Source organism: Xenopus tropicalis, chromosome 2 (genome assembly GCF_000004195.4).
Source record: "Xenopus tropicalis strain Nigerian chromosome 2, UCB_Xtro_10.0, whole genome shotgun sequence".
In the NCBI taxonomy this organism is placed as follows: Eukaryota; Metazoa; Chordata; class Amphibia; order Anura; family Pipidae; genus Xenopus; species Xenopus tropicalis.
In genome coordinates this window covers 110859504-110872924 of record NC_030678.2, presented here as the reverse complement: position 1 = coordinate 110872924, position 13421 = coordinate 110859504, and the positions used below count along the sequence as shown (strand labels likewise).

Genomic DNA, 13421 nt, shown 5'->3' with positions numbered 1-13421 from the left:
AATGAGTTCTAGATAAAAGTGTTAAAAGATAACACAGGGCACTGAAGTCCGAAGTACTATAAACAGAAGTAGTAATGGTAGTGTATCAAGAATGTGCCATTACAGGAAACTTATAAGACATATAACAGAGTGCTAAAGACAATCCAACAGGAAAGCAATCTTCGTGTGAATCATCCTTTGCTGGCGCTGATACCAAATGAACAACTGTAATCTATTTTCAGCCTGGAGTGCACATTTACTAGAATGTTATGGCAGGAACAAAACTGACAGATACCAGCAAGCAGCCCATGAGCAGATAAAATTACACTTACAACCTATTCTCTTTCTCTGCCAAGGATGTTGTGTATTTTGCACATTGAAGAGAACAGAAAAAAATAAGTTATGTGTTTGCTTATATAGTACATTTAAATACAGAATAAACACATTCTAATTCTATGATTTGGTCTGACATTGACATAATAAAAGATTAAAATGTTTACAAAACCCTATTATTACGGATTGACAGATATAGAAAAGAAATTACTGGGAAGTTATTTCTGTTTTTTTGTGTTACTTGGTATGTACATGTATAGTATGTCCAACTAGCAGAAAAAGCATTCCTGCAAATAAACAGAAAAATATTCCAAATGGAGCCAACATGAATGACCAGCCAAAGCTAACATACACGGTGAATTGGGAACAATCTTGCTGTCTGGTGTCCGTGTAACCCTTGATATCAGATACGCTCTGTACCCAAAAGACGTGCATTACAACCACCAGTGCAAAGAGAATTCCTGAAAAAAACAATATCAATGGTTAATGAAAATCTGCTCCTTAAAATGGCACATGTTCTAATTTTTTTGTTAAATATTGTTAAATTCACTGTACCCAGTAAACTTAGTTAATATATAGTAAACTTAACAGATATATAGTAGTGCACATAATAGTCTCTAAAGAAATATATCAGGAAACATCACAAGGCTACAAGGTAGCAGAACATTTAGAGTTGTGGTGGGTGCTCAGTGGCCGCAAGGTAAAGAAAGGATCAATACTTAACCATTCTGTGTCTACGAAAAAAGGTGAAGGACCCCCAATAAGATTGGTATATACAGTATGAGAAGTTAAGAAGAATTTGGCTTTTAATGGCAGGAGTTCAAATTACAATTACTTAGCATGCTGTTATCTCTATAAATAATCTCAACTCAAAGCTTTAAATGCACTTTTCCCATATTTAGACATACCACATCTTTAAAAACCTATTATTAGAGACTGACAGATACAGGATGAAAATGCTACTATTTTTTTTTTTTTACCAAGCAGTAACGGTGGTTACCATGATGCAAAAACATCTGACAGTTTTAGATTTACAAAGCTCTTCTTTATACTGTAACGACTCATTTCAGGGCCCTTAAAGGAGAAGGAAAAGCTAAGTCACTTGGGGGTGCCAAAATGTTAGGCACCCACAAGTGACTTGAATCGCTTACCTTCTACCCCGGGCTGGTGCCCCTGTTAGGAGAAAACAGCACCAGCCCGGGGTAGCAGCGATCGCTTCCTCCTTCGCTGCGTGCGCATGCGCAGTAGAGTGAAAAGCCGAACTTTAACAGAGAAGTTGGCTTTTTCACTCTACTGCGCATGCGCCGGAGTCGCAGTGAAACAAAGGCGGAAGAAGGAAGCACATCGCCCCAGCTACCCCGGGCTGGTGCAGTTTTCTAACAGGGGCACCAGCCCGGGGTATGAGGTAAGCGATTCAAGTCACTTGTGGGTGCTTAACATTTTGGCACCCCCAAGTGACTTAGCCTTTTCTTCCCCTTTAAGACTTCCATTAAATGCATTATGTTAATTTCAGCATAATGTCCATTCATTTTTGGAGCTTAATAAATAAATAATAAACCATTCAGTGAGGTGTTAGAGCTTAGCCCCATAGCACAGACTTGAGTTAGGCTGCTCAATTTTGAACTGTAATTTGGTCTAATAAACATTCCAATGTTTAAAAACTATATAAAAACTTTGACAGCGTTATGAATCAGATAGGAGTATATCCCTCTCTTCACATTGAAACAGTATGACTGGGGTCACATCAGGCCAGATCAGGCCAAATATATAAAAAAATGTTCTAATTCACACTTCATTTTCCACATTACTCCTTATTCATAGTAGTCTAGAAAATTAGTTGTATAGTCCCATTATAATACACAGTATCAATTTTAACGCAATGCTTAGATTTCATGGGCTTATCAAATTGTCCGATTATAGTTCATCGCTACTGAATTCTAATAACCAATAGCAAAGTAGTGCCACTTATTTAAAACTTCCTGATCATTAGTGTTACAGGTATCTGAACCCTTATCTGGAAACCCATTATCCAGAAAGTTCAGAATTACGGAAAAGACATCTTCCATAGACTCCATTTTAATCAAATAATTAACATTTTTAAAAATGTGATTTTCTTTTTCTCTGTAATAATAAAACAGTACCTGTACTTGATTCCAACTAAGATATAATTAATCCTTATTGGAGCCAAAACAATCCTATTGGGTTTAATTACTGTTTAAATCATTTTATTAGCAAATTTAAGGTAAGAGATCTGAATTACGGAAAGACCCCTTATCCGGAAAACCACAGGTCCCAAGTACTCTGGATAATGGGTCCCATACCTGTACTGTGCTAAAATTTAAACTGCTGTGTTGATGTATTCCCCAGGTCATTTTATTAATTTACTGGTCAACAGGGATAGATAGCGTCCCTATTTGTTTTGCAGTTTATAAGGAGTATTAATGGAAACCTTGCAGGAATAATCAGAGAAATCAGTAGCCTATGTCAGAGATGGATGGAGGACCAAAAATCATATTATATCATATTATATGCAGTGGCAGGGGGGCCCAGACTGCATTGTCAGCTTCCTCTATAGCCCGTACACACGGAAAATTTGTGTACCGGCTGCCTGGGCTCATGTGAGTGGGTGTGGCTTGCATTGAGTGCTGGACCCCGTAGTTATGCAACTGGTTATATGGCATTACAAATAAGCCATACAAGCCAAAAGATAAAATATATTATAGAGTCTCTCTAGGGGGAAATATTTATAAAAATGCATTGTTCAATTCATACCTAAAAAGAGTACAGAACTGGATTCAAATTGCCCATACAGCTGAATGCAAAAGTTTAGGCACCGTTGGCCAAATAACTTATATAGTTAATTTTCTAAGTGAACAGTAGTACAACTACTGCAGAAATCTGTATTTTTATGTTGATGCACAGTTAAATTTTATTTATACAAATTTTAAAACATAGGAACAAAGAAAATAGTAACTGTGGCATGTGCAAAGGTTAACATTCGTCCACTTGTCCAATTAAAACAGTTTCTGCGAGGACCCAAACCCTAATTGCATTACTAGGGTTAAAGATGCATTAAGAGCTGTCACCCGTTGACAATTACAGAGCATAATAAAATACAGCACCCCAAATTTTGCCCTGTCACTTCACATTCATGTCCTCCTTTAAGTGAGTGAGACTCTTAATAATGAAGCTAATTGATTCCAACAAAGCAGGGGAAGGTTATAAAGAGACTGAAAAATGCTTCCAGTTTCCAATTTCCACTCTCTGTAACGTCATGAAAAAATGCCAGGTAAGGGTAACTCTGAAAGATCTGGAAGACTGAGAGAACTTATCGACTGTTGGTGAGAAAGGCAAACACTCATGACTGCAAATGACCTGCAAGAAGGTTTTGCTGACACAGTAGTGGTGTTGCACTGTTCCACTGTGCAGTGCTGCTCACACAAAAATGATCTGCTTGGAAAAGTCATCAGCTAGAAGCCTTACTTGCAGCCTCATGCCAAACGTAAGCATCTGAGTTATGCAAAACAGTATCTAAACAAGCTAGAGGCCTTTTTGGAAACAAGTGCTGTATACATGTAACAAGGGCAGTATAAATGTTATTTTCTAGCTACAGTCACCAAAGATTTGTTTGGCAAAAAAAGATGCAGCATTTTATGAATAAAACGTATGTCCCATGTGCCAACTGTTATACATGGGAGTGGAACCATTATAGGGGTGTGCAGCAGCCAGTGGCACAGAAGACATAGTAAATGTAGATTGAAGAATGGATTCCACTGAAAAATAGCAAATTCTGTATGTCAATGTGAAACAGTCACTCAAGAAGCTGAAGCTAAAGAGGGGATGGCTCCTAATAACAAGGAAATTGTGCTAAAAGTACCTCAAACTACCTGTCTGAAAAAAAACATGGCCCTCACATGGCCCCTGACTTAAAGGGCACCTATCACCCTAAATTTGCTTCCCCCACCAGAGGTGAGGGCAAAAATATATATTTTTTATAAAAAAAAAAGTCCCCGCCGGTGCTAGGCCATCGTAACTCCCGGTGCAGGTGGCCATGTTATCTAGTACGCATGTGCATAATAAGTGAGACTTCCCACTCGCTCATTATGGGCATGTGTGTGACGTAGGAACGGTGGGTGCAACTCACCATCTTACATCAGACACATGATAAGCATAATGCACATGCGTGTGTCACAAAATGGCTGCTTGAAAAAAAATTTCAAGCAAATTTTTTAAATAAATCTGTGGGTAGATGTTGTAGACATCTGTGGGTAGATGTTGTAGACATCTGTGGGTCCGTGTTGTAGAGAAAGATGCAAAAATGCCCCAAAACTTACCAGTGATCAAAAATCCCTATGGCAAAAATTAAAAGACTCTTAGATGAATATAAATGGTGTTTACAAGCTGTGATCTGTGCCAAAGCAAGTGTTACTAAATACAGAGAATGGCCACATTTTTGTACATGCCACAATGACTATTTCAATTTTTCCTATGTTTTAAAGTTAATTTAAAAAAACTGCATAACCGTTTGCAAATAAGTTTTTTTTAACACGCTGATTCATGCAGTAGTTGTTTCCTACTTTCACTTTCTTATAAAGCATTGTTTAGATAACACTGAGTTCATCTTTTTACACCAACATTTTACACCTCAGTGGGCATTGTGAATTCAGTGAGAACAAATCCATGCAGGTGTAAAAAACTTTAGATAAAGCAGTATATTAAAACAACAGTGATGATATAGTGCCAACATATTCCAGAGATTATGCATCATTCACATCAGTCCTTGTCCCAGGAAATTTACAGTCTAAGGTCCCACACACATTTACATACACACTAGGGATTATTTTTTTCAGGAGTGAATTAATCTGCCTGTATGTTTTTCTAGAGAAAAAAGAAATCAGAGTATCCAGAGAAATCCCACACACCCATACCATTTTAAAAAGGTGGGGATTTTCAAGACGAATACATTTTTAGGAATTTCAAACTGGCAGATTTTGATGTGACAAAAATATACATTGTAGAAAGTGAATCGGAGTAATATGAATATGAAGACCTTCTACATGTCAGAACTCACCTAGCACCATGCCACTATCTCGTTAATTAAAACTGATATTTAAAAGAAAGTAATCAGCTACACTTTTTGATAGCACATTACAGAGAAAGGCTCAAAAAGATTTTTTTTTTTTATAATGAGGATGGCTTTTAAGTTAATTTCTTTTCACTTGAATTGGTGAGTTTCCTTTTAAAAATATTACAAACTAGAAAGGGTTTCCTTCCTGTCATGTAAGAGCTAGTGGAAACGAGTCTAATGAGCCAAGACCCCAAAAAGATGTTGACATTTGATTAAAAAGGCCTAAGATGTAAACAGATAATTCATTAATGCTCTTTCATGAAATGTTAAAGACTTTAATAAAGTAATGAATGTGAACTTTAAATTTGAAAGTTAATGCTCACCTTCTGCTGCATTTATTTTTACACAAATATATTAACTTATATATAATGTATATATTATATACACACACGCACACACACAATATCCTGAAAATCATATCCTTATAAATGGTGCTTAGTGATATTATTAATTATAAACATTGCTTAGTGATGTAATTTGTCACTAGACTCACTGAAACTTATGTATTATAATAAATAATGAATCCTCTGTTGTAAATATGAGGATATTACAAGTTCCTTGGGATTCCATGACCTGTATAAAAGACTTCAGTCTCTTACCTTTATATGATCATGGAACCTCTCAGTTTCTTATAATATCCTTATATTTTAAAACTTAATTTATTTAACCTTAATTTATAAACCTACAAAAGTGACTACTGTGGGCAAAAAGCTGGGCTGCTATTGGTGGGCAATATAATTTTGGCCAAACCTCCATCTGAATGTGCCACTTGTGGATACTAATCAAATATCTGATTAAAAACATACATATTGGTAAATCCTTTTGTCCTTATCTTGGACCCATATCCTCTGTACCCTCGAGCCTATTTGTGGCCAGCTTTACTGAGCCTATAACAGAGGTCAGTTGTTTGCAGTAAAGTAATAACAACTGATATGTTACAGCATTTAAACAGTGATTTTGTTGGGTTGCCTAGTTCTGCAGCTGCTACTGAACCATCTGCAGCTTACATTCTTAACACATTGGTATGTTAGAAATAACCCCTCTTGGTTGCTAGAGAAGGGAGAACAACAGATGCTTTATTTCCACACTACCAAATGTTCCCCTCACTGACCAACTTTAACTAAGTTTATGGTGGCAGGGAAGAAATAATTTTGAAATAAGTTATTTAAATACATGTTTTGTGAAGGGGTTTAATGTTTTACTCTAGTAAACAGTCTGAATGCTGACATTTTAGGACTCCTTTGATATTAACTCCTATCTTACTCAGGGCAGGCACTAAGTGCTGGGCAACATGTGTCATTACTGCAGTCAATATATTGCACCATATTTTAATTTGTGGCGCAAGGTATAGAGTGCAGTTAGAACACAGAGAGCTACAACCCCGGGGTTGTAGCTCTCGGCATGAAGCGCTGGATTAAAATTCAAAGAATGGTGCACAAGGCAGGGGCCGGTAGGGCCAACAACCCCGGGGTTGTAGCTCTCTGCATGAAGCGCTGGATTAAAATTCAAAGAATGGTGCACAAGGCAAGGCAGGGGTGGGTAGATGCCAACATGCCTCCCTCTGGCTGGCCCCTTTTGAATCTAGTGAGATCTAACGCAGACAGCATTAAATTTAAAGAGCAGTATACAAGTCTCTGCACTCTGAAACAAAGTGCAGAGGCCTGTGGCTATTTCTGCCATGCCCCATTCAATGTGCAATGTGCAAAAGAATGGCCAATTGCATAAGCCCTATTAAGATTTGCAATCACAATTTTTATTGCTACATTTTTCAGTATAAAAAAAGACATTGTAGCAAAAAAAAAATGTTAGTTCTTTTTTGCTGTGATTTACAAAAATTGTGTCAAATGCTACTTCTGCCTTCAATAGCATACCTCAAAAGTGTCTGTTTGCTCTACATTTCCTATTAGAGCAATTTCCTCTGTGCTAATAGCTATGCCTCTTGCAGTGTATTCCCCCACCCAGCATTGCATCCAGTGTTCCCTCCACCAGTAACACAATTTCACTGCCCTCTCTGGCTTATTTCATAACCCCAAACCCTGCATCTCACACAAGAATATAAATACTTAACCCCAGCAGTGCATAGTCAAAGCCATTTAAACCTGCTTCCTCTCGTCTCACCCTACTCCAGCACCGGATATTCCCTGTCACACCATCATCAACATTACCAGTATTATTTGACAATGAACTTAAACAGTAACTATCTCACTAAATATGGGGGATATAGCACTAAGGGAGACTTACTAATGGCCTGCATTATCACTGTAAGGTGTTGGAAATACTTGGTAATTATATTTAATGAAATTAACCTCTTTCAGCTGACACAAAGTGCAGCTGCCAGGCTGATCATAAATTTCCTTCGCTCCTCTTTCATTACTGTCTGACTGAAGAAGAATGCTGTACATGTTTTAGGATTGCTTGCTTACACTTCAGAAGAGAATATAGGCCCAGTAAGCAAGTCCCTTGCCCTTATCTTGATTTATATTCCAAACAAACTAGACTATACATAGAAATGCCTTCCTAAAGTTACATTTTCTGACAACGTTTAGATATCAACATTGTGTTTAGATGTATTTGATAAAGACAAATCTATATTTGATAAGGAGTAATCCATATAGCTATATCTATATTTTCTTATGAAATTATTTATGTAGTAAAATGCTAAATAATATACCAATATAAACATTTAGTTATAAAGCAATAAAAAAGTATCCTTTTTCATCGCCTAAACATAACTGATAAAGCAAGCAGTACGACTTTTACCTAAGCATGTAGATACAGAAATTAATTTTTATTCCAGCCAAAACCCTAGACTTTCTAAAAGTTTAATCCTTACAATAATGACCAAACCAAATCCAAACCAATTCTTAATGGGTGCTTAACCTTAAAAAATATTTTGTTTTTGCTCTCAGAAAGTTTAAATCTCAAGTTTAGGTGTTGGGTTTGGCTGTGATCGGTATCAATTAGCTTCATGAAGGACTTGCTACATGGCGGTCGCAGGGGGGCCCAGAAGTGTAGAGAGCCCAATGGGGCCCTAAATAGTGAGCAATTTCAATATATCTTGATAGAATAGGTCAGTTTACAGGGCCCTAAATTGAATTTGCTGTGTGAACAGCCACATCTAGTTATGCCACTGAATCAAATTATCAGTTTGCACTCACAGCCTTGTTAGCTACTCACCGCTAATATGTGTGAGTTAGAGGTTTAATGGACACATCTGGACATCAGTGGGTACAATGCAATGATCAAAGCACAAGGTGAGAAACACCTCAGTTAGTGTTTAGCAGAGAATATAAAAGTGGGCACATCTGAAAAATATGTACTAGCTAATAAAATGAAGTAATTCTAACTTATCTAAAGAAAGCATGTTATATTAACTGAAAATATATAATGTATTAGTTCTATTAAAACACTTAAATAATCATTAAATTACCTACCAGATGTTATGAATAGGCCCCCTCCTGCTTTATAAATTCTGTGGTTTGTGAAGGGAGCAGCACAGATAATGAGGAATCCCCCAATTACAGCTGTTACTACACCAAGAAGCATGAATATGTTCCAGAAGCCACGGTATACTAAAATAGAAAGATAAGTCCAAAGGGTAAGACAATTTGTGTGCAGTTATAATAAAATGTTAATTAGAATATTTACATTATTTTTGTGGACCACGGACAGTGAAATGATCTTAACCCACTTCCTAGATTACATTACCAATTGCTTAGTCAAGAAGAGATGAGTACAGAATCTTTACCTCTGTTTGGCATCAGCTCTCCCTTATTTTCAATATGTTTTTAAAAAGCTATGTAATCTGCTTTATATTTTCTGCTGCTATTTATTTTAACATACTTACCCTACCTGAATACTCAGAACTACTGGGTGCCAATGGCCTCCTGCAGACCTCTTTCTTTCTCTCAGTTTAGTTCTGTCATGAGAATGGGGTTAAGCTTTCAGTACTTAGGGTGCATTCAGGTAGCTATGCACTCTCATTAAGCATTACCCTGCTCATCTATTTATCTGTTGCATTAACGATTCAGGACTTGGGGTTTTCTGGATAAGGGGACATTCTGTAATTTGGATCTCCATACTTTCAGTCATTTAAACATTAAATAAACCCAACAGGATTGTTTTGCCTCCAATAAGTAGTAATTATATCTTAACTAGGATCAAGTAAAAGGTACTGTTTTATAATTACAAAGAAAAGGGAAATCTATTTTTAAATTTTGAGTTATTTTATAAAAATTGAGTCTATAGAAGATGGCCTTCCCGTAATTCAGAACTTTCTGAATAATTGGTTTCTGGTTAATGGATCCCATACCTATATATGTAAGTCTGATTTTCATTATTTATGTCATTAAACCTGCTTTATATTTTAGACTATTCCATTAAACTTGTATTGCTGCTTAATTGTTATTGCTGCCTTCTTCTATATAAGCCTATGCATAGTTGACTAAATTGCAGCCTGACAATAGAAACATTGTTCACATTCTAATTTACTGAGGTACATATATGGTACACAAAAATTCTAACAAATTAGCACACAGCTGCCAAACTATACATACCAAGTGCAGAATGATACGAGGTGGAGTTACTGTTGTCTCTATTCTGTGGAAATGGGGAGAGGTATGCATGGGTGCAGTTCTTAGTTGGTGCTTGGTTAGCTAAGGGATAACAGAGGTAAAAAATGTGAATACATTATTCAATATATAATACATAGTTCTAGTCATTCTTACTCATTCTGTTTAGAATCTGAACCAATTTAATAAATTGGAACTAATTCGATATTTAGATTAAAAATAACAATGTATTTTATAGATGGGTTGAATCATTGATCCATAATGATTGTTAGTAAAATGGCTATTACCAGGTCCTGAATCAAAAACCGTGCACTGGTATCACAGCTCAGCATAGACATCCACCTCTGGGGAATATTTATTAATGAGCTCTATTAAATACATGTAGTAACGTTTCTGATGTTTACAGTGTTTCCTTTTATTCTTTGAAGAAAATGTATTACTTGAATAAGAAGTGTTGATGAAAGGTATATTTCACTACAAATGGGCTTGTTGACAAAATATTTTTGGCTTAGAGTTCAAAGGTAATCGACTTATCACATCTCTGGCACTGGCTCCATTCCCTCTTTTTTAGATATATCTCTGCTTTGTGGGCAGTCGCAAATGGTGCTTAGAAGGCAGGCCTGGACTGGCAATGTGTGGATTCTGGCAAGTGCCAGAGGGACTGCTGTAAGATGTCACAGACAGTCACTAAGTGGGATGATGAGCGGCTGTTTTGGCCTCTGTATACTTGAAATAGCAGGGCCTATTTTGAATCCCAGTCTGGGTCTGTTATAATGGTTCCTGTAAAGCATATATGTCAAATACAAGGCCCGGGGGCCAAATTCGGCCCACCTGGATGTTTTATGTGGCCCTTGGTGAGTGTGTCTGACCATCCAGCCTGATATATTTCCATTTTATTCACATAGTAACTAAGACTAAGGGGTATATTTATCATGCTGTGTAAAAAGTGGAGTGAAGCATTACCAGTAATGTTGCCCAAGGCATCCAATCCGTAATCAGATTTCAACAGTAGCAAAGCATCTATTGGCTGCTATGAGCGGTAATGTCTTACTCCACTTTTTACACATTGCGATAAATATACCCCTTAGTATCTTACTAAGTATATTAATAAAAAATTTGGCCCGCGACTTAGCCTGTGTTTTAGATTTCGGCCCCCTTATGTGATTGAGTTTGACACCCCTGCTGTAAAGGGAAACATCCAGTGTAGTTTTTATAAAACTTGTAATACCTTCCCTTTGCAAACTTAGAAATCTTTGCTACTGGAGCCGTAAGTACAACAGGAGGGCATTGAGGCAGGTTAAGGTCATGAGCAGCAGCGATACAAGGAATAATCTGTTGAGTAGAGCATGCATGTGTTTGGCTTAAGGGCATTTAAATGTGTATGTGCTCGCCCTCTATAACATTATATATGGATCATTTTAATTGCCTTAAATCAATACACAGCTTGATATATATGCCAGATTTTAAACTGCGTGATGAGTGAAGTATTTCTGGACAGAATTGTGAGTAGTTAGGCTCACTTTTTGACCTTAAGAGACTAATTTTTTTCACAGCCTGTCTAACGGAGGTGTTGCCACAACACATGTGACCCTGCATGGTGTACATTTGGCTGTAGCACTCACATAGGTGTTACTCCTCCTAGTTTCATATAACACATTATATTATAATTTTGATCTTCCTTGCAGTGTTTTGTTAATGTATAATCTGCAAAATGGAAAATGACACAATCCATGGCATCACAGACCATAAGATTATATATTTCCCTGAGAACTTGTTGCTGAATCTCACAGAGTGACAAGAACAAAGGCCTGGCAATTACAGGGTTACATGTCTAAAATAAAAAAGAAAAGCAAAACATTTCTTACTGAACCAGAAATTCTCCATGGTGTTTGAGTTTTCTTCTTCAGCATGATTAAACCAACATCTCCAGAAAAATCCTTCATGGTGCAAGAGAACCGAGTGGGTTGCATTATCCTGTAAATAGCATAGAAATCATTGTGTGATAGTGTTGCCATACATTCCTATGTATATCCAGTAAATCCAGGTACATAAAATCAAATGTATATAATATCTTTAACATTTATATACATTTTTTAAATCTGTTTGTTCATTATACTTTTCCTTGCAGGCCCAACACCAATCACTCCGGGCCTTATTTAAATTGCACAGTGCAGCACTGATAAGGAGTTTCACATTATTTAGAATGTGCCATCTTAACATCTTTTTCCAAAGATTCCTTATGCTTTAGTTAGACTTGCATATTTGTTACAGTAAATATTCAACTTTACTATACTATGCATTCACAAGTATAGAGTGTATTAGCCTTTCCTTGTCCTTTAAACATAAAAAAATATCAGATGTTTTGCCATCAGCATGGATTAATGCTAGCTTAGTTACAATGAAGTCCAAAGCACTGTCTTATTACAGAAAAAGACAAATTACTTAGAACTGTTTGTTTAAATTAAAAAATAGGACTGCTGTATTTGTGAGCTTTCACACGTTGCTCGATAATAGACCTCATCATTTTAAATGTCCTCTGTCAGTGTCAGAAGAAATGTAACATGTAAATCTCCCAGCAGTTACCTTGTTTAAGCATAGTCAACTACAAGTATAAAATTAAAATTACTTTTTTTTGGGAAAGAAAATTAAAAAAAATATTAGTACATTCCGCTGTAGAACATAAAACATATTACACAAAAACACTAACCCCAGTTTCTTGGTTTTCTGAGCATTTCTCAATTTCCTTGGCAAGAAGCCAATAGTCACTTCCAAAGGCTACGAGATAGATTAAAATCCCCAATGCACCAAAGAGACCACCAAAAAATATGCCAATACTTAGCTTCATCTTCATTTAGGTTAATAAATAGATTAGAAATATGTGGAAAAACAAAGAGATTTTTTTTTTTTTAAATTAAAAAATATTTCTGTTTTTGTCTCTTTTCAGGAAAATCAAAATGCTGCTCGTTCATTAGCTGTCTGCAGAAAGCAAACTCCAAACTAAAAGGGGCTGCTATTTCAAGATGTTGATGAAGCAACATTGCTATGTTACTGTGACTGGGTGTGTCCAGTCCAAAATAACTGACCTTTCTGCAGAGTCAGGGGGTGGTATGAAACATAGATGCATTTAATGGCTGGCATGCAATTGCAGCTGGTGGGATCAATGAAAAAAATGTAATAGTATTGACAACAGTGAAAATAAATGAATCAATAAATTTGCAGTTTAATTATGTTAAGGATACTGTTAATGTATAATGTAGAGTTATAAAGCCTGTATGATTGCTTTGTGCACAGTTACAGCCAGTACATCTATGGCAAATGCATGACATTATAAAACAGCAAGTATATTGAAACTTAGCTGCCTCCTATTTACCAGAGGTAAAGAAATGTGATTTGAAACAAACTTTACACTC

At 36.4% G+C, this 13421-nt stretch overlaps 1 protein-coding gene across 1 annotated transcript; it reads right to left on the bottom strand.

Annotated features, from left to right (window-relative positions):
* Positions 1-322: 322 nt before the first annotated feature.
* Positions 323-12944, bottom strand: tmem182 (transmembrane protein 182). Its single transcript, NM_001078935.1, is given in 5 exon segments — positions 323-773; positions 8875-9012; positions 9997-10095; positions 11877-11985; positions 12719-12944. Coding segments are annotated over 5 exon segments (708 nt in total). The 5' UTR covers positions 12857-12944; the 3' UTR covers positions 323-549.
* Positions 12945-13421: the final 477 nt, after the last annotated feature.